At 45.3% G+C, this 20,524-nt stretch overlaps 2 protein-coding genes across 3 annotated transcripts; one reads left to right on the top strand and one right to left on the bottom strand.

Moving 5' to 3' along the window:
- Positions 1-501: 501 nt before the first annotated feature.
- On the top strand, positions 502-5,452 carry LOC123098998 (homeobox protein knotted-1-like 3). The gene is made up of 6 exons (XM_044521102.1): positions 502-1,048; positions 1,168-1,288; positions 3,816-4,015; positions 4,363-4,494; positions 4,836-4,969; positions 5,135-5,452. The coding sequence occupies exons 1-6, from the start codon at positions 704-706 to the stop codon at positions 5,136-5,138; spliced, it is 936 nt and encodes a 311-aa protein (XP_044377037.1). The 5' UTR covers positions 502-703; the 3' UTR covers positions 5,139-5,452.
- A 589-nt stretch (positions 5,453-6,041) lies between these two features.
- LOC123098999 (uncharacterized) lies at positions 6,042-9,041 on the bottom strand. Of its 2 annotated transcripts, none has more exons than XM_044521104.1 (8): positions 8,751-9,041; positions 8,621-8,642; positions 7,979-8,035; positions 7,800-7,881; positions 7,083-7,178; positions 6,873-6,997; positions 6,778-6,790; positions 6,042-6,686 (listed from the first exon to the last, which is right to left on the bottom strand). In XM_044521104.1, exons 1-8 carry the CDS (start codon positions 8,851-8,853, stop codon positions 6,354-6,356), a joined length of 831 nt encoding a protein of 276 aa, XP_044377039.1. In that variant the 5' UTR covers positions 8,854-9,041; the 3' UTR covers positions 6,042-6,353. The 2 variants fall into 2 exon arrangements, with proteins under 2 accessions (XP_044377039.1, XP_044377038.1); XM_044521103.1 differs by having other exon boundaries at positions 6,042-6,680; positions 6,772-6,790; positions 8,751-9,028.
- Between the last annotated feature and the right edge of the window lie 11,483 nt (positions 9,042-20,524).

Below are 20,524 nucleotides of genomic sequence, written 5' to 3'. Positions count from 1 at the left end.
GTATGCTTCAAGGAAAACGGTTGAAAAAACAAATGCACACATGATCCATGCTGACCGATAGCTACAATCAAGTTGCTACTTGAGGTAGTTCTTGGGGTGTGGGTTCTCCCCCCTTGGAACACAAGGGAGAGACCACAATGGTGCAATTTGGTAGGCACCTTTCTTTATTCCAAACCCTCACCCTCCTTCCCCACCTTCTATCGATCCCATCTCTCTTACCAGCCTTATCATCACCCTACCTTTCCCCCTACCCTCCTCTCTCTCATACCTTAAACCCCAAACTCTCTCTCTCTCTCTCTCATCGTGCTATAATAGAGTATAAATTGATTGGTGTCCTTGCATGCTAGTTTAGCTAGGAGGAGGGGGGTACAGTACTTGGGTTGAGGTGATACGGGCGGGCGGGCTCACTTTCTTTTGCGGTTACCGCCACCTTAGGAAGCCTCGAAAAGACCCCTCACCATCTCCTTTGTGTCCTTGCTAACCAACTCTCCTCATTATATCCCCCTCTCCTCTCCCTCCTCTCCATGTAAAGCTGCTGCTAGCTAGCTTAATTGGCGCGCTTGTTAGCTCTCCGCTAGCTACCTGCTGCCTGCCTATACATACCCGACGCCACCGTCACACGCGCACGCATACACCTACCGGCCCAAGAAAAGCTCCTCTGGCCCTCCTCTATCTAGCCGGCGAACAGGAGATCGATCGGCGCATGCAGGGCGTCGGTGACCAGGGAGGAGGCATGGAGATGAGCTTCGGGGGTGGGGGCGGCCGCGGGGAGTGCTCGTCGTCGTCCGCGGCGGCGGTGGCGGTCGCGGCGGCGTCGGCGGCCGAGGCGGAGGAGCGGCAGCTGCTCAAGGGGGAGATGGCGGTGCACCCGCTTTGCGAGCAGCTGGTGGCGGCGCACGTCGGGTGCCTGCGCGTGGCCACCCCCATCGACCACCTCCCGCTCATCGACGCGCAGCTCGCGCAGTCCAGCGGCCTCCTCCACTCCTACTCCGCCCACCACCGCCCCTTCCTCTCCCCGCACGACAAGCAGGAGCTCGACTCCTTCCTCGTACGCGCTACCTACCTACCACTTCTTTCCGCCATAGATCGCGTCATGTTCATCTTCATGTGCGTGCATGCACGTCGTCGTCGTCGTTGACGCTGGGTGTTGTGTCTGTGTTTGTGCAGGCGCAGTACCTGATGCTGCTGTGCTCGTTCAGGGAGCAGCTGCAGCAGCACGTCCGGGTGCACGCCGTGGAGGCCGTCATGGCGTGCCGGGAGATCGAGCAGTCCCTGCAGGACCTGACTGGTAAAAAGGATCCTCTTCTCTACCTACCTGGAAATTTCATTTATATACAACATCCATGTCTGTATTATATTCCTCTCTTTCCATTCCTGTTTCACTTTTGGACTAAAAAGAAACTGCTATCATCAGGTCGTGCTTTGGTGCAATTTTATACACCCTTTGCTTGTTAGTTAGTGAATTTAGTATGTAGTTGTTGTCATGTCTCAAAGTAAAAGGAAAATTGTTGTTGTTGTTGTTGTCATGTCTTCTTCACGTCGAAAATCTCAAAGCTGTTATGCCTTTCCTTCTAAGACTTCCCCTCTTCGAGCAGGTGCGTCGGTTGAGCACGTACCAAACATAAACAAACTTTATTATATATATACTCTCTATGTATCACTATGAAATAAGGTTGCAGGTAAGGGAGAATACATTTGGGCCGTGGTTTATCAGGACTGGGTTTGCACCCTAGTACGAGGGAGGCCCGAGTGGGAAAGCCCAGCCGCCCGGCCGGTTAAAACCCTAACAAATTCCAAATTCCTCTTTTTTGGGCATAATTTTTTTTTTCATATATAGAATGGCGCAAGCCTTGTGTATAGGCATGCTAGGTAAAGTTAACAAGATGGACATCACCGAAGCATGATGTTCAAGCCCTACTCCCAATAGCTACCGAGTCACCCGTAGCCCTGCGGTCCTACCGACCTAATCTTCCTCGCCGCACCTCCCCGTTTCTGCACCCCGTCTACCATCACCCAGCCTCTTATGCCTCTTATGCCTCTTATGTGATCCCCCGTCCCACTTCTTCCTCCGCATTCTTTCTCCTCTCTGGAGAACCCCTTCATCCTCCTTTCACGCCACGGCGAGTTCTCTATGACCAGGGAGCAAAATTACACCCAATATTTTTTTATAAGAGGAGAACCAAGGGGTCACGGCATCTCAGGTTAATATTGGTAAATGAAATCTAGTAACTGGTTAAAAACAATTAACTAAATATCAAACTTATAACATGGAAGACTTCAGTAACAATGTGAAAATTTCTCTTGGCACCCTCTCTCACGCTCCTCAGTAGGTAAGAAGGGGCAATATTGTCCATGCTGTTTAGACATAATCCCAAGCGAGGTTTTTTTGTTTCTTTTTTGCTAGAGACCGGAATAACTCGGTTTTTGGAATAATCCAGAAATCTCAGGAAAAAAAACGGTTATTTCCACCCCAAAAGCATTAGAAAATTTTCAATTTTTGATCAAAATTTGTTGAATTCGAGGAAAGTTTGCCAAAACCATGAAATTCTGGCTGGTATTTTTCTTTCTGCTCCCTACCAGAAAGGCATGTTTTCGTATTTTCCAACTGGAAATGAAAACCCTGATCACAAGGCCCTCCATTTTGCTCCTTCCATGTATGGATTACAATTTCATGACATACTCCATATCACTAGCTTTTACTGGAACATGTAGGAGAAACTGTGTATTCAGCTTACAATGTAGAAATAGACACCCAAATTGGCAAATTTAAGCAAGGTGAACTTAATAACTATGGGTGGTCGAAATGTACGTTCACTCTCACACCCAATTGAGCTCAACCATATACTCCAACTTTGCACCGTGTCTCAATCTCAACGAACAAAAGTTGATACCTTGCTATGAGCAAACACAAAAGTGAAGTAATCGTTTTGCTCAAAAGACTGTCGATGGAATAGGTCACTCTTGTCTAACTAGCTGCCTGCGGGTTCTTACTTGAGCATCACATGATCCTGGAGACAAAAGGTGTGTCCCATGACATGACATGACCATACCCTTCGTGGTCGCGCCCTTATTATGAGAAATGTGTGGATTGCCCTTCAATTATATTCATTGCACTAGCTCTTTTGACAAGTGCGGCATCTCATATATAAAGCTAACTAGCTAGCATGGAGAAAGATATGCGCTGAAATGGCTGTACACCTAGCTTAGCATTCATGCAAACTTTAATAATTAATGGTTTGACAAAGTTTTGCTAGTACTACATTTTGTTTCTAACCCAAGTCACGCTCAGATTTTGCCACCATATATTCATGTCGGCTCTATCTTGCTTCTTCCATCTCCAGCGCTTCACGTAAAACCTGAAGTTGCATGGCAAGCATCCACATGCATGCATGCATGTGTCTCTACTCCACCTGATTGATCTGTTGATGAGTAGTTTCCTGGCTAGCGTTTTTTTCTCCTCTCGATCTTCCTAGCGCTGTAGTACGTCGAACTGTTGCACACAGCGACCATCTGCAAAGTTCCAAACGCGTATAAGATCATGCGTCAAATCAACAAGCCTTTTAATTTGGCACTTAGCTTTCGTGCTTCATGTAGCCCATGCTCATGGCTGGTACGGTTGTCTAGCTTGATTCGGTTCATGTGTCGCGATAACGATTTGATGCATCCATGCCCCCCTTAATTAGCTATAGTTGCTCATCAAGCTTAATTAATTAGCTATAGTTTCCCCATTTATGATTTATCTAAATTACATTTGTATATAGTTTGCCCTATCTGAGTTTCATTGTTAACCTTGGCCATGTGGATGTATGGATCAGGTGCGTCTTTGGAGGAAGGAACGGGGGCGACAATGTCCGAGGACGAGGATGAGGGGCCGCCGATGATCATGGAGGCGGCACCCATGGATATGAGCTCGAATGGACACGACATGATGGGCTTCGGCCCTCTGGTACCCACGGACACAGAGCGTTCCCTCATGGAGAGGGTCAGGCAAGAACTCAAAATTGAACTCAAACAGGTATTGCGAATTATGTTCTTGAAGACTGAATTTGCTACAAAATTTGAATGTTATTACCGCCTTCCAAAAATAGATCTCTTGGTAGAATACATGCAATCATTTTCCTTTACTGACGTTTGGATATGTGCAAAATTATTTGGAATTCTCAAGGGAAGATACTGGCATCAAATTTGTCTTGAAAATATTTTCATAATATGACCATTTAAAACAGTACTCAAACACTCATATAAAAGTAAGGGCCAAAATTATGTACTGGACAGCATGGCAAAACCTAAATCATGGTGACTGTCTTACATTGGGAGTGCCATGGAAGCTTGATGATATCAATGTTAAATTCATTGTTGCAGGGTTTCAAGTCAAGGATTGGAGACGTGAGGGAGGAGATACTCCGGAAGAGGAGGGCCGGGAAGTTGCCTGGGGACACCACCACCATACTGAAGCAATGGTGGCAGGAACACGCCAAGTGGCCCTACCCTACGGTGAGTGCACCGTACCTATCATGCATGCATGCAAGAATGCAACTAGCCATCCACTGCTGCTGCTAGCTAGCTAGCTAAGCAGTTGCCATGCATCCTTAGCTGTTCTCCAACTTGTTGATTAAGCTTACACCAAAACTTGTTCCATCAGACGGCCTGCATTGCATGGTGTGCATGCTTCATACAATCCCATTCCTTGTCTGGTGTCTTGTCCGTGGTTTTAAATTATCATATCTCAATTGCATGATGTTTACTTTTGTTTTGTTTTTGAAAAAATGTTGTACATATGTGCATGAGTAAGTCAATAATAGTTGCGTGGAATGCGTTTTGTTTTGCTGGTACAGGAAGACGATAAGGCCAAGCTTGTTGAAGAGACTGGCCTGCAGCTGAAGCAAATCAACAACTGGTTCATCAATCAGAGGAAGCGCAACTGGCACAACAACTCCCAGACATCAACCCTCAAATCAAAGCGTAAAAGGTGAGCCAACCAATATCATATCATCATCTAAATCAAGATCCATTCGCTTCGGATCGATGATTTCTCAATCAACTCAACTTCTGATCCATCAGTTAGAGCGCAGCCTCTGGCCTCTGCCATATAATGTTCTAATTTTTCGTTTTTGGCTTTGATATGTATGTGCAGGTAGCTAGGTGCAGAGCTGCAAAGTATATACATGCATATATATACCTGACGCCTAATCACACGAAAGATCTCGGTGACACACACACAGAGAAATAAGAAGATCTGGATTCAATTGTATATCTAGTTATTAGTCAGAGGTGACACCTTAATGACATACGTACACGCTACTAGTCTGACCACTGGCATACGCGTTGCAATTGTTGAGCTGATTATTATATACTCAAAAGGAAAATTCTTGTGGTTTTTTGTTGTGGGTACATACGTTTCCATAAAAAAAACATTCCTGTGCATATATGTATATTGAGCGTTCCATGGCCTTGTACGGCGTCTCGAATGACCAAAGCAAAAGAGATGTGCACCTCTGCTTTTATCAAGTCTCTCTATGTATGTGCTGTCGTCCATAGCTGATTTGTTTCAACTTTCAAAGGATGCTACATATAATCGGTGATAACATTCAACGGTGCACGTACGCGTCTTGATGCACGGAACGGAATCTCTAGTGCTGTGTGGGCCTTGTTGTATCAAATTAGGTACACCAAACTTGAATTGGACGACGACTGGAAATTAATTGGATAATTAGGCCTACCCACCGCCACAAGACAAAGTCCCAGACTTTTCCAGCGAATAACGAAGCCTTCTTTCTATAAGGTCTCAACCACATACACATATATGTTGTGCATCGTCATCATCTAGGCGGCTATGGTGCAGAGTATAGTTATGCAAACTGTAGGCCTTACTGGTGCAACAGCCAAAAGCCAAAGCCCACGGTGAAATATCAGGGTATAGCCTAGGTAACACACAGCATTCAGGCTCGAATTGCCGACCACCTACTAGAAACAAGCAAAAATCTGCACCAACAAATTCATCGTCAGATTTAGACGAAACCTTCCAACACTGCAAGCACAGCTTAGTAACACACCGCCGCTCATATTTATTCGGAGAACAACATACTCGGAATGCGAAGAGTTCACAGTTTTAACACCCAGAGGAACTACAGACGCGATGCAGTTCATAGTTGACCAATGACCACCCAGAAGAAATCCAGAGACAGTTCACCACCCAGAGGAGACCCAAATGCGGTTCCCAGTTCAGCACCCAGACCAATATCGACGAGTACCTTAACATCACCTATATATCACTACAATAGTCCTACTGTTTACATGTTCACGATACTTCTGTTGCCTCGCCAACGAATACCACTCCGGTCGCTGCACGCACTTTACTTTCCGTAGTAGCCCTGCGGAGGGGGGTAGGAACCAGGTGGGGGATACGAACCAGGTGGAGGGTATGAACTGCCCTGGGCCTGGGGGTAACCTGCTGGCGGGTAACCTGCCGGTGGGTAGCCTTGAGCTGGCGGCGGTGGGTAACCCTGAGCTGGAGGAGGTGGGTAGGCACCATAAGGCTGGCCGTATGCTGGTTGTGGTGCATAGCCAGCGGGTGGAGGGACAGGCTGATCGATGCGTGACATCTGCTGCATTGGAGGCACTTGCATGGGCTGTGGCCCGAACTTCCCATCCCTCTTGTCCATTTCAACCTTGTGCTGTGTCTGCATTTGCAATTCAATGTCATAAAATGGATACATATGGGTTAAGCAGGGCGATTCATTAGGCTACGAGCAGATATGGGGGTATATTTACCTGCATACAGGCGCAAACCCTGCAAGGATGGTGGCAAAAGTTTATCAACATTGCAGGCTTATTGTGGAGAAGAGAAAAGATCAGGGGTATAAGAGCCTTACGAGCAGTAGACCATATCAGACAGGCAGGAAAGGATCTGGGAAGCCTCTGAAAGTTCCTCACTACCGACAATAGCAGCAACTATTGAGAAGATGCAAGCAACTTGTTGAAGGCAGAACATGAAACCCTGTAGTAAAAGGTGGTATTCAGTAGAGAATTGTAAATAGGAACCACAGAAAGAAATCTGTAACATAGGAGGGCAGTGACAGTACAATGATGCAGTTATCACACTTGGTTGTCTGTATGTTGAATTCGTCTTGAAGCAAGAAGCGGGTTGAAGCAACTGAATTACCAAAGCACAGAAACACCTGAAAAGACCATATAAATTCAATGAACCCAAATATAAGCTAAATCAGAAGGGCAGTGGCAGCATTAGAAGTTCAGCTATGAAAATTTGCACTTCACATCATTTTAGATCAAATGTGTATTGTTCTGTTCGATAACGGTGCTCTAGTTGATCAAATAAATCAAAGCTAGCTTATGGATCACCTCACGCTAATTGGTTGAAAAAAATCAAAGCTTGCTTATTGACCCATCTCAAGCTAATTGATCTACTCATTGTTCTTTCATGCCAAAAGAAATACAATGAGACGGAAGAGATAGGCATACTGCACGGTGTTTGAAACTACCAGACATGCAACGAAATAACTAAGTTAGTTGAGCCTAGAAATACAAAAACTCCACACAATCGGTACAGAATACTGCTAATCAAATAACCAATGGAAGGAGTTATCTATTATCAGATCCACATGAAAACTATTAGATATGTCGATATGGAATCCAACCGCATCAAGATCATAAGTTAGGACAGGTACAGTAAGAGGGAACTGATACGTCAATCTGGAATCCAACCGCATCAAAATCGTCAGCTAAGAGAGGTATAGTGAGAGGAAACTTCAGGGCAAAAGCACATAAAATGGGCCATGTACCTCAGTTGCAAGACAGAATTCTGGGCATTTGCTTTCACCACACTTGCCACTACACGGCATATAGCCAGCACAGCACGTATACCTAAAACACACAGAAGCACGGAGGGAATCAGGGGGGTTGTAAAAAAATAGCCACGCTTCTAACCGTGACAAGTAGAACATAATATAATTGACACTACCTTGACATGTCATTGTAGAGAGCCCTTTTACGAAGCATGTATGACACGCATGGCCCACTGAACAGCAAATAGAGGAAATGTAGCAGATTAGAAAGTAAATAAAAATCTATATGCTGCAAAATGCAAAATCTATGAACCCAATGCCACCACATTATATTGTTCCACAAACTATAGCATCACTGTAAATATTGAGAATCTATTTGAGCATTTCATTTTTAGAACCCACTGCAGAACAAACAGAGTTCCCGTGTATTCTGTCAAAACTCCCTTAAACCCAACCTAATTCACGAAAACACGGATAATTCATCGCAGATCAGGCAGAAAAGGGTGGTTCAAAAACCATGAGATGGGAAGCACGGCGTTCGGGTCAGGGATCGCTCACCACCAGACAAGAGGTCGTCGTTAGTAGTACGAAATACTAACACATAACTGCCACCTAGTACTACGAATCTAGGCATTTCCATGATAGCTGGTAACGAAACAACACAATGTAGAACAAACAGAGCGCGCGTACTCGTCAAAATCCCCATAACCCTAACCCAATTCGCAAAACACGGACAGTTAATCGCAGATCTAGCGGAGAGGGGGGCTTCCAAAAACCCTGAAATGGGAAGCGCGGCGATCGGGTCGAGGGTCGCTTACCACCAGAGCGACAGGCAGCAGTCTGCAGGGGAGAAGAGCGCGGGTCAGAGACGGGATCAACCCAGCGGGAATCGACGAGGGAGAGAGAGAGAGACGGGGGTGGGGGCGGCACCGGCGATTTTCTACTTACAGGGGAAGTCGGCCTGGATGGCGTTGGGGAGGTCGGTGTGCCAGAGGTTGCGGTAGCTCTGGCGGAGCTGCATCTTCTCCAGATTCGCCTGCGACGACGCCATCGCCGCGCTCGCCTGCTTGCCTCCGCCTGCTGGCGCGCGCGGGGGAGGGCTCCGGTGGGGACTGCGGAGGAGATCTGGCGGGCGGGGCCGGGGGCGGGGGAGGGGACGACGCGGCTAGGCTGGAGTCGACGGCGGGTGGGGAATGAGTAGTGCGCTCCGCGTCATTCCGTTCCCTTGGGCGGAGGAAAAGAACAGTGCGGGTGTGGGTCCCGTCGTCCGCCCACATACCTGGTGGGCCCGCCCAGGGTCGTTCCGCCCGGTCAACGGGCCCAGCCGTACGATGTTCAGAAACGAAGGCCGCGTCGCGAAAGAACGGAAAAAAAGGTTCAGAAAGTTGGGCCAAATCACACGGGCCGGGCTCGTATGGACAGGCCGTACATCTGGTGGACTACAAAGCGAGGCCGCACGCAACTTTTTTTTAAGTTAATACAACAAAAAGTACAGAAACTTGTAAACACTCAAAAAAATAGTACAGAAACTTGTAGTGGTGGGAACAGAATCATACAAGAACTAAAAAACCCCAAAGAAGTGGTCCTTCAACTTATCTAACAGAATGTTTTAATAACATTCCTTTAAATCCGACACATGCCGTCTATTTTCTATTAACTTCAGCAGTAGCCCCGCTCTCTTTCGCTACGGGGGATTCGAACCTAGGGCCTTCGCACGACATGAATCAAATGCACGTGCGAGATAACCAGCAACCCTGAAAGGGACTATCTATTCAAAGCTGAGACAAATTCTTATTATCTCATTCACAGAGATGAAGGAAAAAAAATAGAAGATGAAAAACAGTGCGTTGAGGTGGGGCTTCGTACAAATCAAACAAAAGACCTCTGGTATGATTTTCCTGTGCGTTACCATGACAACATGCATTGCTTTACGTTCAAAGCGGAGACCGATAGTTTTTATATTAAGAAAATATGACCAATGGCCATGACAACCACCATCAATTGTTAGTCAGTGTGATTTACTGAAAGTAAGAATTAAACAACTTTTTCCAATGTGATTTACTCAAATTAGGATTTCAAAAAATTGTATGCCATTAAACAAGAATTGATCTCATACATTCTGTTAGATTAACTAGAACAGTGGTCTGCAACATGCGCGAGCAACCTCTTCTAAATAATTATCCTTCTTATTTAGTTTATTTCCAAAATAGAATTATGCGTATTTAGATGATTGTCCTGGATGACTCATTGCTAACATCTTTCCCCATAATGTGCAATAGAATAAAAATCCATTTGCCTTGGGTATATAAATCATGCTTTGATAGAGAAATTCAAACCTTGGCCAATGACAAATATTATTTGATTATCAAATTTATTTTATTTTCAATAAAATTAAACCTACAAGTATATGGTTTAATTACGTGACATAAAATTGATATCATTGATTTGGTGTTAAGATCTATGTCTAAAGATTTGCGGGTTTTTTAGGGTAGATTTGCGATTATTAGTTAGTGAAAAAGTACATACAAGAAATTATTATTCACATGTTAAATTTGAATAATGAAAATTGACCATGTACTCCTATATCACAAGGGAGAGTAACATCCTTTGATATAATAAATTTGCAATGACATATATTTCATAGCTGAATGAATACAACTGATGTACTAAAACAAGATTTATTGGTATTGCTGAACCATGAATTTTGTCCACAGGTTATTCAATGCGATAATTCTCTGTTAAGGCTGAAAAGAGGTGAATCAACTAACCTGGAGTTTAACGTTCCATAATGATTTATTCCCCCAACAACAGACCGTCTTTTATTTATCTACAAGATTACAGCAGTAGTTGTAGACAATTCTCAGACTTCAGCAATGCCACTAATCTGTTTCTCAGACTACATCACAATTTCAACAGCAATTTCTACAACAATTTCAATAAACTGTTTTTTTCTTTGAAACAGAGTTTCAGTAAACTATTTGAGGCACAAGAAAATTAGCACCCCACTGAAGTACACCCCAAAATATCATTTACAACAAAAATAGATGTCTCTTTTTTGCAAATTAAGTGATGCTTGGTGTTCTAGTAACACGCGGGAAAACAATGTAATAGGTCGCGGGTTCAAAAAACCCAGTCTCAGCACTTTTTTTTTCCTTTTCTACTTGTTTCTCCGTCCTGCAGTAGGAGTTAATACGGAGTTTACCTAAATTTGCAAACAGAGAGTCTCTTTGGGTTTGCCGGTTATCACTTGCGGACGTTTCAGCTGGTCAGTGCTGCAGTTAACAGAAAATAGACGGTTTGCGTCAGATTTAACGGAATTGTATTAAAACGTTGTGTTAGATAAGTTTTTTTTTGCGAATAGTGTTAGATAAGTTTAAGGACCGCTGCTTTGGGGTTTTTTAGTTTTTGTATGATTCCGTTCCTTCGGGTACAAGTTTATGTATCAATAGTGGTATTAGCTCTTTTTTTTAGAAAAGGAAAACTGCACGCAAGCTGACTCCATGGATTCCTCCCAAACTGCAACGTACAGCTCAAAGAAAGAAAAAAACTAGGTAATGCTCGCAGCTCCCGGTTTCAGTGATACTCCCTCCGTTCCAAAATATAAGTCTTTTTTAAATATTCCACTACGGACTACATACGGATGTATATAGACATATTTTAAAATATAGATTCACTCATTTTGTTTCGTATGTAGTCCGTAGTGAAATCTACTTATATTTAGGAACGGAGGGAGTACATCAGAACAGAGCAACCTGCTGTAGCACGTAACGTGCCGTGGACGACGTGTCGTTTCGTCACGCTTCTTTTCTTCATCTTCTTTTTGGTGAGAAGTTTTTCGTCAGTCACTCGCACGGCACGCTCGCCGTTCCGCACCGCGTGAAGAGACCTGGGTTCGGTTCGGCCATGCGCCTCCCCTGTGCCAGCAGAACCGAGGCGACACGACCCGACACGACGACGCGGAACGCGCAAACCGTACGTACGATACGAATTGCGCGGCAAGAGCGACGGACGGAGGGAATGCTTTGCTTCTTGCCCAAGGAGGAAGCAAGTTCGACTCGTGAAGAGTTTTTCTCAACTCCCTGCTCCCTGGCGGCTGGAACCCTAGTCGCCGCCAGAAGAGGACATCTTTCAGCGCCGTACTCCGGCGGCTCCCCTCCGCCGGCGACCTCGGTCGTCGGTGGTGAGGGGGGTCGTCGGATCCACGCGTGTGGATCGTTTTTACTCCCGTGTAGTCTAGGTTTTTAGGTTGTACATCGTCTTCGCTTCGGCGGCAATGATGACGGCGCTGAATAAAGATTCTTTGGATCCTTCTCTGACGAGACCATCGGTCCTATGGTTGGGGATGGATTTGAAAACCAGTCTGTTCAAGTAAGGAAGGCGTGGCGGCGGCGGCATCCTCGTGGTGGACCTGTGTCCTCGGGCTCCGCCGTTGCGACGGTGTTTGCTCCAGCGTTGGCGTGGAGCTTGGGAGGTAGGAGCGGATGCAGATTATGGTCCGCATCGACGACATCTGGAAGACGGAACGTGTGCTAGGTTCGTGGTTCGTGGATGGCAGGTATGGTTTCCTCCTTCGGTGTCTTAGTCGTGGTGGGGTGCTAGATCTGGAGTTCGATGGCGTGTCCGGGTTGTTGCCCCGGTCTGATTCGTTCAACGGCAATTACTTCACTTTTGGTGAGCCATCTTGGAGGTCCACAAAGCTGCATATCAACGGTGGAGCCGCGTCGAGCTCGGGTGAGGAGGTGATCCGTCATTCTTTTCTTCGGTGGCTGCTGTGGTGGTGCCGGAGGCAGATGACGGGCATTAGTGTCAAGTTCAGAGATGTTCTGCTATCTTTTTAATTTTGTCATGTCGGTTTTTACGTGACTTGTACTTTATTCTTTATTATATGAATGAGACATGTATTACCATGCAAAAAAAAAGAAGAGGAAGCAAGTTGCCTGCCTGCCTTCCTTCCCCGGCAAGGCGAAAGTCCTCTTCCTCGACGCGGCACGTTCCCTTCCGCTCCCCGTCACAAAAGTCAGAACTGATCCCGGTTGAGTGCAACATCTTCCCAGCGGTCGCCGTCGACGGCGAGGTCAGGCTTACCAGGAAATCGCGTGGGCAGCCGTGGCGGCGGCATACATCCTGACCTAACCCTCCAACGGCTGCCCGGTGAACTACTCCGGCCGCCCCTGAATCGCACTGATGTCACTCGCACACTTGCGATATATGTCGAAATAATGTGCCACTAGCTAGCCCCTGAGATCAGCTGATGGCATACATCATTCACTCGTTGTCTGGTTCTATAACTATCTGCCGTCTCGGCCGCCAGGGTAAATATGTTTCGGCAGAGTGTCTTGTCATCTTGGCAAGATCGACATGGCCATCAGTTATGGCCATGTGATCGACCAACATGGCTACAGGAGGAGTCTGGGTGATGGTGGTGAAGTTTATTCGGTTTGCCGACTTGCCGTCGACTAAGCGCCCGCGTGGGCAGGGCAGGAGCCGCCCCTGAATCCCCCCCCCCCCCCCCCCCCCCCCTTCATCAGCTGCCGATCTAATGAGAACACTGTGGATAAGAACCGGATTCCGATCAATCCTAATCACGGCCTACAAGGACCAAAAGCAAGTGCTTTAGAACCAAAAGAAGCTTCTTAACGCTTGCATGATGCATCTGCGTGGATATTGGTTTCATAAATCCGGTGGAGCAGCCCATGAGGTGTTCCGATGAGGAGATGAAGATCGCGTGGGGACGTCAAAAGAGGAGCAGATTTTTTCGAATGGATAGAGAAAAGGAGCAGACTTATTATATTAAGCCGCAGTAGTTAAAATATTTCAGGTGGGGATGACGTGGTCTTTGTCTTATCCACTCATCGCCCTCCATTTGGCCTCGCAAAGAGGGGGCACCTATCTAGTCGCTAGCCTCGCTGTAATTATCGCCATTTTAATTTTTCTTCTCAAGATATCCTTGATGAGGTGGCCTGTAAAATAACCTGGGCAAACAGTTGAGAGTACTCCAACTCAACATGAGTTGATGCATGCCCGATCTCGGCATGCACATGGAGTGGCCAGTTTGTCTGTCGTGGCTACCAAGGATGCAGCCTGGGGCCTCCACTCCATCGATCGATCGTTCTCTCCATCTTGCAACAGGCTTGCGGCATGATCGGGCAGCTGACCATGAGACTTGGAGCATTTATCTGACAGACATCAGCCCAACTCCAGCGCACGACCCTAAATAGACGTCCGTTTTGTTTGTATTCTGTCTGTTTGAGGCGACAATGGGGTAGCACATGTTCGTTCGGTGCTGTTGCCGTGTCAGTGCGCCCAATGCGCGGCCGCACCCCAAATCATATTGGTGGAAGACATGATATATAAAAAATCGCAAAACTCAAATAAATGCTGAAAAAACAAATAATACGCAAACAAAATTAAACATTACTCTTCACGGCCTCCACAGTGCTTAGAAAGATAATTAACATAAAAACTAAACAAAAAGACAGTCCGTCGATGTCGTGCCCATACATGCCGTGCCCATCGCCCTCTCACGCGCCGCTGTTGTCGTCCTCGTCGCCGGTGAGGTTGATGTAGGGCGGCGGCGGCCAGAGGTGGGACGGTGGTGCCTGGAAGGTGGGTGGTGCCTGGAAGGTGGGAGGTGCCTGCACCACCTCCCCCCCTGCGACGGCTCGCGCTTCGGTGACTGCGGCGGCGTGGGGTACCACCCTGCCCCCACGGCGTCGGCCATGTCCGTGGTCGTGCATGACCAGCTCCACCGCTGGCCCACCAGGCTCGGGTGGAACGCGGTGACGGGCTGCTCCTCCACCACCTCCTCCTTCACCTCCTCCTTCACGTCCGTCATCTCCAACTCCGGGACCACTAGTAGAAAACAGGGCATTGGTTCGGCCCTCGTAATACCATTAATCCTGGTTCGCTCACGAACCGGGACCAAAGGAGGCAACTGTCCCGGTTCGTGAGCCCAGGGGGCCGGCCGGGCCACGTGGGCCATTGGTCCCGGTTCGTCTAGACCTTTTGGTCCCGGTTCCACGCACGAACCGAGACCAATGCGCCTCGCCCCTGGCCCATGACCATTAGTCCCGGTTTGTGCCACAAACCGGGACTAAAGGGTTGGTCCTCGTTGCGGTCAGAGTTCAGTCCCACCTCGCCAACCGAAGGGCGCTCACACCGGTTTATAAGCCCGTCCCTCTCTGCCTTGTTGAGCTCCTCTCAAAGTGAGAATAGATGCCCTTATACAGAGAATTTGACCTAAATTCAGAATAAATTTCTTTGAAATTCATAGAAATTTATTATGAATTTAGGTTGAATTCTCTCTATAGGCGCATCTATGCTCATTTTTTATGTTGGGGTTGGCGATCTTTACAGACTTTTTGTGTGTTGAATATGCACCATTCAAAATCAGTCTCTGCTTTGAATGGTTCATTTTGAACACACAAAAAGTCTGGAGTTCAAATAAGTTCAAGAAAATGAAATCCCTTTGTAACAGATGAGTTTTCGTCCGAAACCCTGATACTTCGAAAGAGATTGTCCATTTTGTTCACGAAGTGCATCCAGCTTTTGCCGTAACCCTCTCAACTTTTTAGCACATGCTATGTGGGTGAAATGATGATACCATGCCAACTTTCAACCTTTTCAGAGCTCATTTGTAGGGCTTTTCAATTTCAGGGTCATTTAGCTCAAAACAATCCGTCACTGCATGAAAAATAACAAATGAAGTCAGAAAGGGTTGAAAATTGATGATGTGGCTTTGAATGGTGCATTTTGAACACACAAAAAGTCTGGAGTTCAAATAAGTTCAAGAAAATGAAATCCCTTTGTAACAGATGAGTTTTCCTCCGAAACCCTGATACTTCGAAAGAGATTGTCCATTTTGTTCACGAAGTGCATCCAGCTTTTGCCGGGACCCTCTCAACTTTTTAGCACATGCTATGTGGGTGAAATGATGATACCATGCCAACTTTCAACCTTTTCAGAGTTCATTTGTAGGGTTTTTCAATTTCAGGTTCATTTGAAATGCTTTTCAATTTTAGGGTCTTATAGCTCAAAATAATTAGTAATGCATGAAAAATAACAAATGAAGTCAGAAAGGATTGAAAAATGATGATGTGGCTTTGAATGGTGCATTTTGAACACACAAAAAGTCAGGAGTTCAAATAAGTTTTAAAAAATGAAATCCCTTTGTAACAGACGAGTTTCCGTATGAAATCCTGATACTTTGAAAGAGATTGTCCGTTTTGTACACGAAGTGCATCCAGTTTTTGCCGTAACCATCTCAACTTTCTTGTACATGCTATGTGGATGAAATGATGATATCATGCCAACTTTCAACCTTTTTAAGAGTTCATTTGAAATGCTTTTCAATTTTAGGGTCTTATAGCTCAAAATAATCAGTAAATGCATGAAAAATGGTGCATGAAAAATAACAAATAAAATAAATAAGTAATTAGAAACAAAATAATATAAAATTTATTAAAATATATAAGTAGAAACAAAATAAAATAAACTTTAATAAAATTTATGAAACTAAAATTAACAAAGTATTTTCTGTTCAAAACATTATAAGAAACCTCTAGTATTATTGAAACTAAAATTATATAAAATTGATGCAACTAAAATTATCGAAGTATTTTCTGTTCAAAATCATTAAAAGCAAAAAGAATTTTCATAAAGAACTTTTTTTGTTAGAAACTTTAATAGCAAAAAGAATTATCATAAAGTAAAATAAATAAGTAATTAGAAACAAAATAAAATAAAATAAATAAGTTTTTTGTTGTAAGTAGAAACAAAACAAAATAAATAAAGCAAAAAAGAAAACAAAAAACAGGCAAAAAATAAAAAATATGCCACCTACTGGGCCACCACGGCCTGAATACGACTAGAAACCCATCGATGGGCCAGGATTCAGGCCCGCAGAAGGCCCAGTAAGCCCATCAGGCATAGCAGTGACAATTAGGCCCGTAAGCCTGCAATGGAGAGGAGCTCGAGAGGGGTGCGGCAGTGGGGCTTATAAACCACTGCGCGCCCCTCTCAACTAGCGAGGTGGGACTAAGCTTTCGACGCGGGCGCAACAGCACAAGGCCTTTGGTCCCGGTTGGTGGCACCAACCGAGACTAAAGGTGTGCATTGGTACCGGTTCGTGGCACTAACCGGTACCAATGCCCCCCCTTTAGTCCCGGTTGGTGACACCAACCGGGACCAAAGGCCGCAGCTTCCCTCCCTTTGGGCTGCTGAAAAGAGGCCTTTGTTCCCGGTTGGTGGCACCAACCGGGACTAAAGGTCGCATTCGTCCCGGTTGCTGTCACGAACCGGGACCAATGCTTCGTCTATATAACTAGCACTTGTGAAATTTTTCATTCAGTTCGTCTTCCCCGCCCCGACGACGCCGCCAGGCTGCCCCTCTGCGCCTCGCCGACGCCGTCGTCGCCCCTGCCTCCGACGCCGTCCCGCGCCGCCCAGACGCCGTCGCCGCCCCGCGCCCCCTGCCTCCTCGTCGCCCGTCGCCGCGCCCCTCACCTCCGCCCCCTGCCTCCTCGTCGCCCGTCGCCGTGCCCCTCACCGTCGCCGTCGCCGCCCCCTGCCTCCTCGTCGCCCGTGGCCGCGCCCCTCACCGTCGCCCCCGTGCCCTGCCTCCTCGTCGATCGCCGCCCCCTTAGTGAGCTCATATGAATTTTCCTAATTTAGATGTGTAGTTAATTGAGTTGTTGTAATTTGTTCATAAATGAATATGCAAAAGTTAGAATTTTTTTCCGTTCATAGATTTTTTTTGTGATATTGTTGTTGAATATGCAAATGTTTGTGTGTTCATATATATGCAAAGAATATGTCAATTTTTTCATAGAATTTTTATAAATTTTTTCTGTTGTAATTTTGTTCATAGAATTTTTATGATTTTTTCTGTTGTAATTTTGTTCATAGAATAAGAAGAGAAAGTGTTTAATACAATTAGTTAGAAAAATAATAGAACTAGTTAAACTAGTTTATTTTTAGTAAGTACTACTTTATTCTATTTATAGTAAGTGCTTAGTAGTTGAACTAGTTGATTTAATAAAACTAGTTTATTTTCCTATATAAGTAGTTTATTTTTAGCAAGAAAATTAATAGAACTAGTTTATTTTTTTAGTTAAAGCAATTATTCCCGCATCGACGTCGACGATGCCAATCCCGCATCCTCTTCGTCGACTCGGCGGAGGAGGCCGGCTTGATCAGAGGGGCCATGTCCGGGACTGGGCTCCGCCGGGCTGGTTTTGGGAGGTGCTACCTTCCGGGGGGCGTAGGTTGGTGAGGAGCCAGCCCGTCATTGACCCGATCCTTGTTTGGTGGCGGTCGCGTGGGCCAGTGATGGTGCCGAGGCTTCCGGATACCGCGGAGGTGGTAAGTCACCGTGTCAGCGAGGAGGACGAGCACGTCCGACGCTACATGGTTGCGTTGGAGTGCAGGTTCGACAATACCTGGCAGGTTCTTCAGGGATCTCACTGGAGCTATGATCATGTGATGGTCCCTTCTCTTTGGGTATCCACCGCCCGCGCCGATACCCGTCGGGCGCTACGGTTCTAGCTGTACTAGCGATGCTATATGTATAATAGTATTCGAGGTGTATTAGTGATAATATTCGACGATGTACGGACGCATGGAGATGATGTAGTTTTGCTTATAATTGAATGCATCCTAATTTGAATACTACTTTATTTTGTGATTTGATTTTGCTTATTGAATGCTCAAATTGGAAAACTACTCCTACTTTGAATGCTAAAATTGGAGAGCACTATGCAAGGCATATGCATATGATTAGTTGATAGCTTATAGGGTTTCTGTTTTCGCAGAAATCTAGGAGCCCCCTCCAACATCCCCGCCGTCGTCCCCGTCACCGACCCCCTCCGACCTCGAGGTGAGACCAGCCACGAACCGTTTTTAGAAAGATAATTAAACGATATTTCGGGTTGACTTTAAGTCTATTGAGTCTCCACCATATATGAGAGGACGAAGAATCCCGACTATTGTCGTGGGGGTAGCTTCTCCTTCGTTCCCGTGTGCTAGACAATTTGGTGTAATGCACTCGGGAATGAAAGGAAGGAGCTACCATCACCGACGGTCGCAAATGTCTGAGAGGAATCAGTGAGGGAGAGTTCCACCATATATATATGAGAGGACGAAGAATCCCGACTGTTGTCGTGAAAGAAGGAGCAACCATCACCAACGGTCGAATGTATACACCACGTGAGCTGAGAGTTTTCAAGAAAAGACTCGACAAACCGATAGTCAACCCGTGATGAATAATAATGATCTAACTTAGGTTTTTTTTAGTACATATATTTAATTGTAGACGTTTAATATTTGAATTATGAACATAGGAAATGTCGTACTCGAGCGACGAAAGTCTCTCGGGGGAGTGCGACTGGTGCCACGACGACCGAGGTCTGTGCGACATGCCTCACCTGGACGAAGATCGACGCTTCAGTATTAAGCTGGAGGAGACCTTCGATGTTGAAACGGTACGCAACGACGACAAGTGTTATTTTTTCGTAATTAAGCACGACTTCAACTATTTCAACGTGTACTTTTCATCTTTTACAATTCGACTAGCTTATCCCATGCCATGCAAGACGCTACGTCTTGGAGAGGATGGGTTTTGAAGACCATGAAAGTATGGAAACAAAGAAAATTCACCTAAGGACCCATCATGATATAGATTTTGAAGTAAATCTGTATAATTCTGAGAGCGTAATCCATTTTGGTTGCAAAAATTGGGAAGCATTTTGCAAGATGTATGGTTTTGATGAGGGTAGGCTTGTCACCATGGATCTTGGTGATCCTGATATCGAGCAAGACAATATGGACATTTGGGTCCTTGTTGATACGCCTCCAATTCTACCGTTATGTGAGTTTCTCAAACATAGTTATTAGCTAATTTATATTGTTTATTTCAAAATAGTTGACAGCTTATTTTCATTGACAGCTTATTTTGATTGTTCAAACAATGTGCAGAACATGGTAGACAGAACCTACTACACCGATGGCTCTGAGTTAACTTATAAGGAGAAAACTCATCTGGTCAGATTTTGTACTGATCTTGAGAATTACAATATTTATTGTAAAACTCCTCCACATTATGGTCAATACGTGCCACTAGTGCACGTGCTGAACTACGGTAACTACTATGGAGATACCCTGGTAAGATTTCTTACTATTACGACATCCGTGCATCTTTTGCATACTTCTAAAACTAGTACATCATTGTTAACTATGAAGTTATTACTATGTTTTTCAACACATAATCCCAGAGGATTGTGTGCCTCATTTGATGTATCAGAATGGTAGGCTTGATGTTTTGAACATACAACCAGGTCATCCTACGAATCTCAACTGTCCATACCGGATTTCTAAAAGAAGTGGAGACATGAAAATCGAAGAATAGAAAAAATGTATGGACAGTCGCAAGGAGGTTCTTGGAAGCAAAAGGAAGCGAAGCGCAAAAATTGGAGACAGGATGATCTCCATTCTCCATAATGGAGAGTCGGGGTCTATATTGTTTTATGCTATTTTACCTTAAAGAGGGTATTTAGGTCCTACCTAATACTGATGATCATGTGCTAAGAACAATTATGTAGGGTTGCTTCGATGACTATGAGGATGATGATCGTATGACTTATTATTAATAACGAGTAGAAGTTGTATGACGATGATTAGTAGGACTTGTTATTATAATGATGCATGATGCGAGCATGAAGAGTTAT

The sequence above is a fragment of the Triticum aestivum genome, chromosome 4D (genome assembly GCF_018294505.1).
Source record: "Triticum aestivum cultivar Chinese Spring chromosome 4D, IWGSC CS RefSeq v2.1, whole genome shotgun sequence".
Taxonomy (NCBI): domain Eukaryota; kingdom Viridiplantae; phylum Streptophyta; class Magnoliopsida; order Poales; family Poaceae; genus Triticum; species Triticum aestivum.
This window is presented reverse-complemented; position numbering and strand designations above follow the sequence as displayed.

What these genes read in the sequence shown, in the direction of transcription:
- LOC123098998 (XM_044521102.1), top strand. Translation starts at nt 704, where the DNA reads ATGCAGGGCGTCGGTGACCAGGGAGGAGGCATGGAGATGAGCTTCGGG. An exon ending in AGGAGCTCGACTCCTTCCTC is followed by an intron (nt 1,049 to 1,167) that starts GTACGCGCTACC and finishes GTGTTTGTGCAG; the next exon opens with GCGCAGTACCTGATGCTGCT. An exon ending in CCAAGTGGCCCTACCCTACG is followed by an intron (nt 4,495 to 4,835) that starts GTGAGTGCACCG and finishes TTGCTGGTACAG; the next exon opens with GAAGACGATAAGGCCAAGCT.
- LOC123098999 (XM_044521104.1), bottom strand. Translation starts at nt 8,853, where the DNA reads ATGGCGTCGTCGCAGGCGAATCTGGAGAAGATGCAGCTCCGCCAGAGC. An exon ending in CTCTACAATGACATGTCAAG is followed by an intron (nt 7,882 to 7,978) that starts GTAGTGTCAATT and finishes TGTGTGTTTTAG; the next exon opens with GTATACGTGCTGTGCTGGCT. An exon ending in AATTCTGTCTTGCAACTGAG is followed by an intron (nt 7,179 to 7,799) that starts GTACATGGCCCA and finishes TGGTCTTTTCAG; the next exon opens with GTGTTTCTGTGCTTTGGTAA.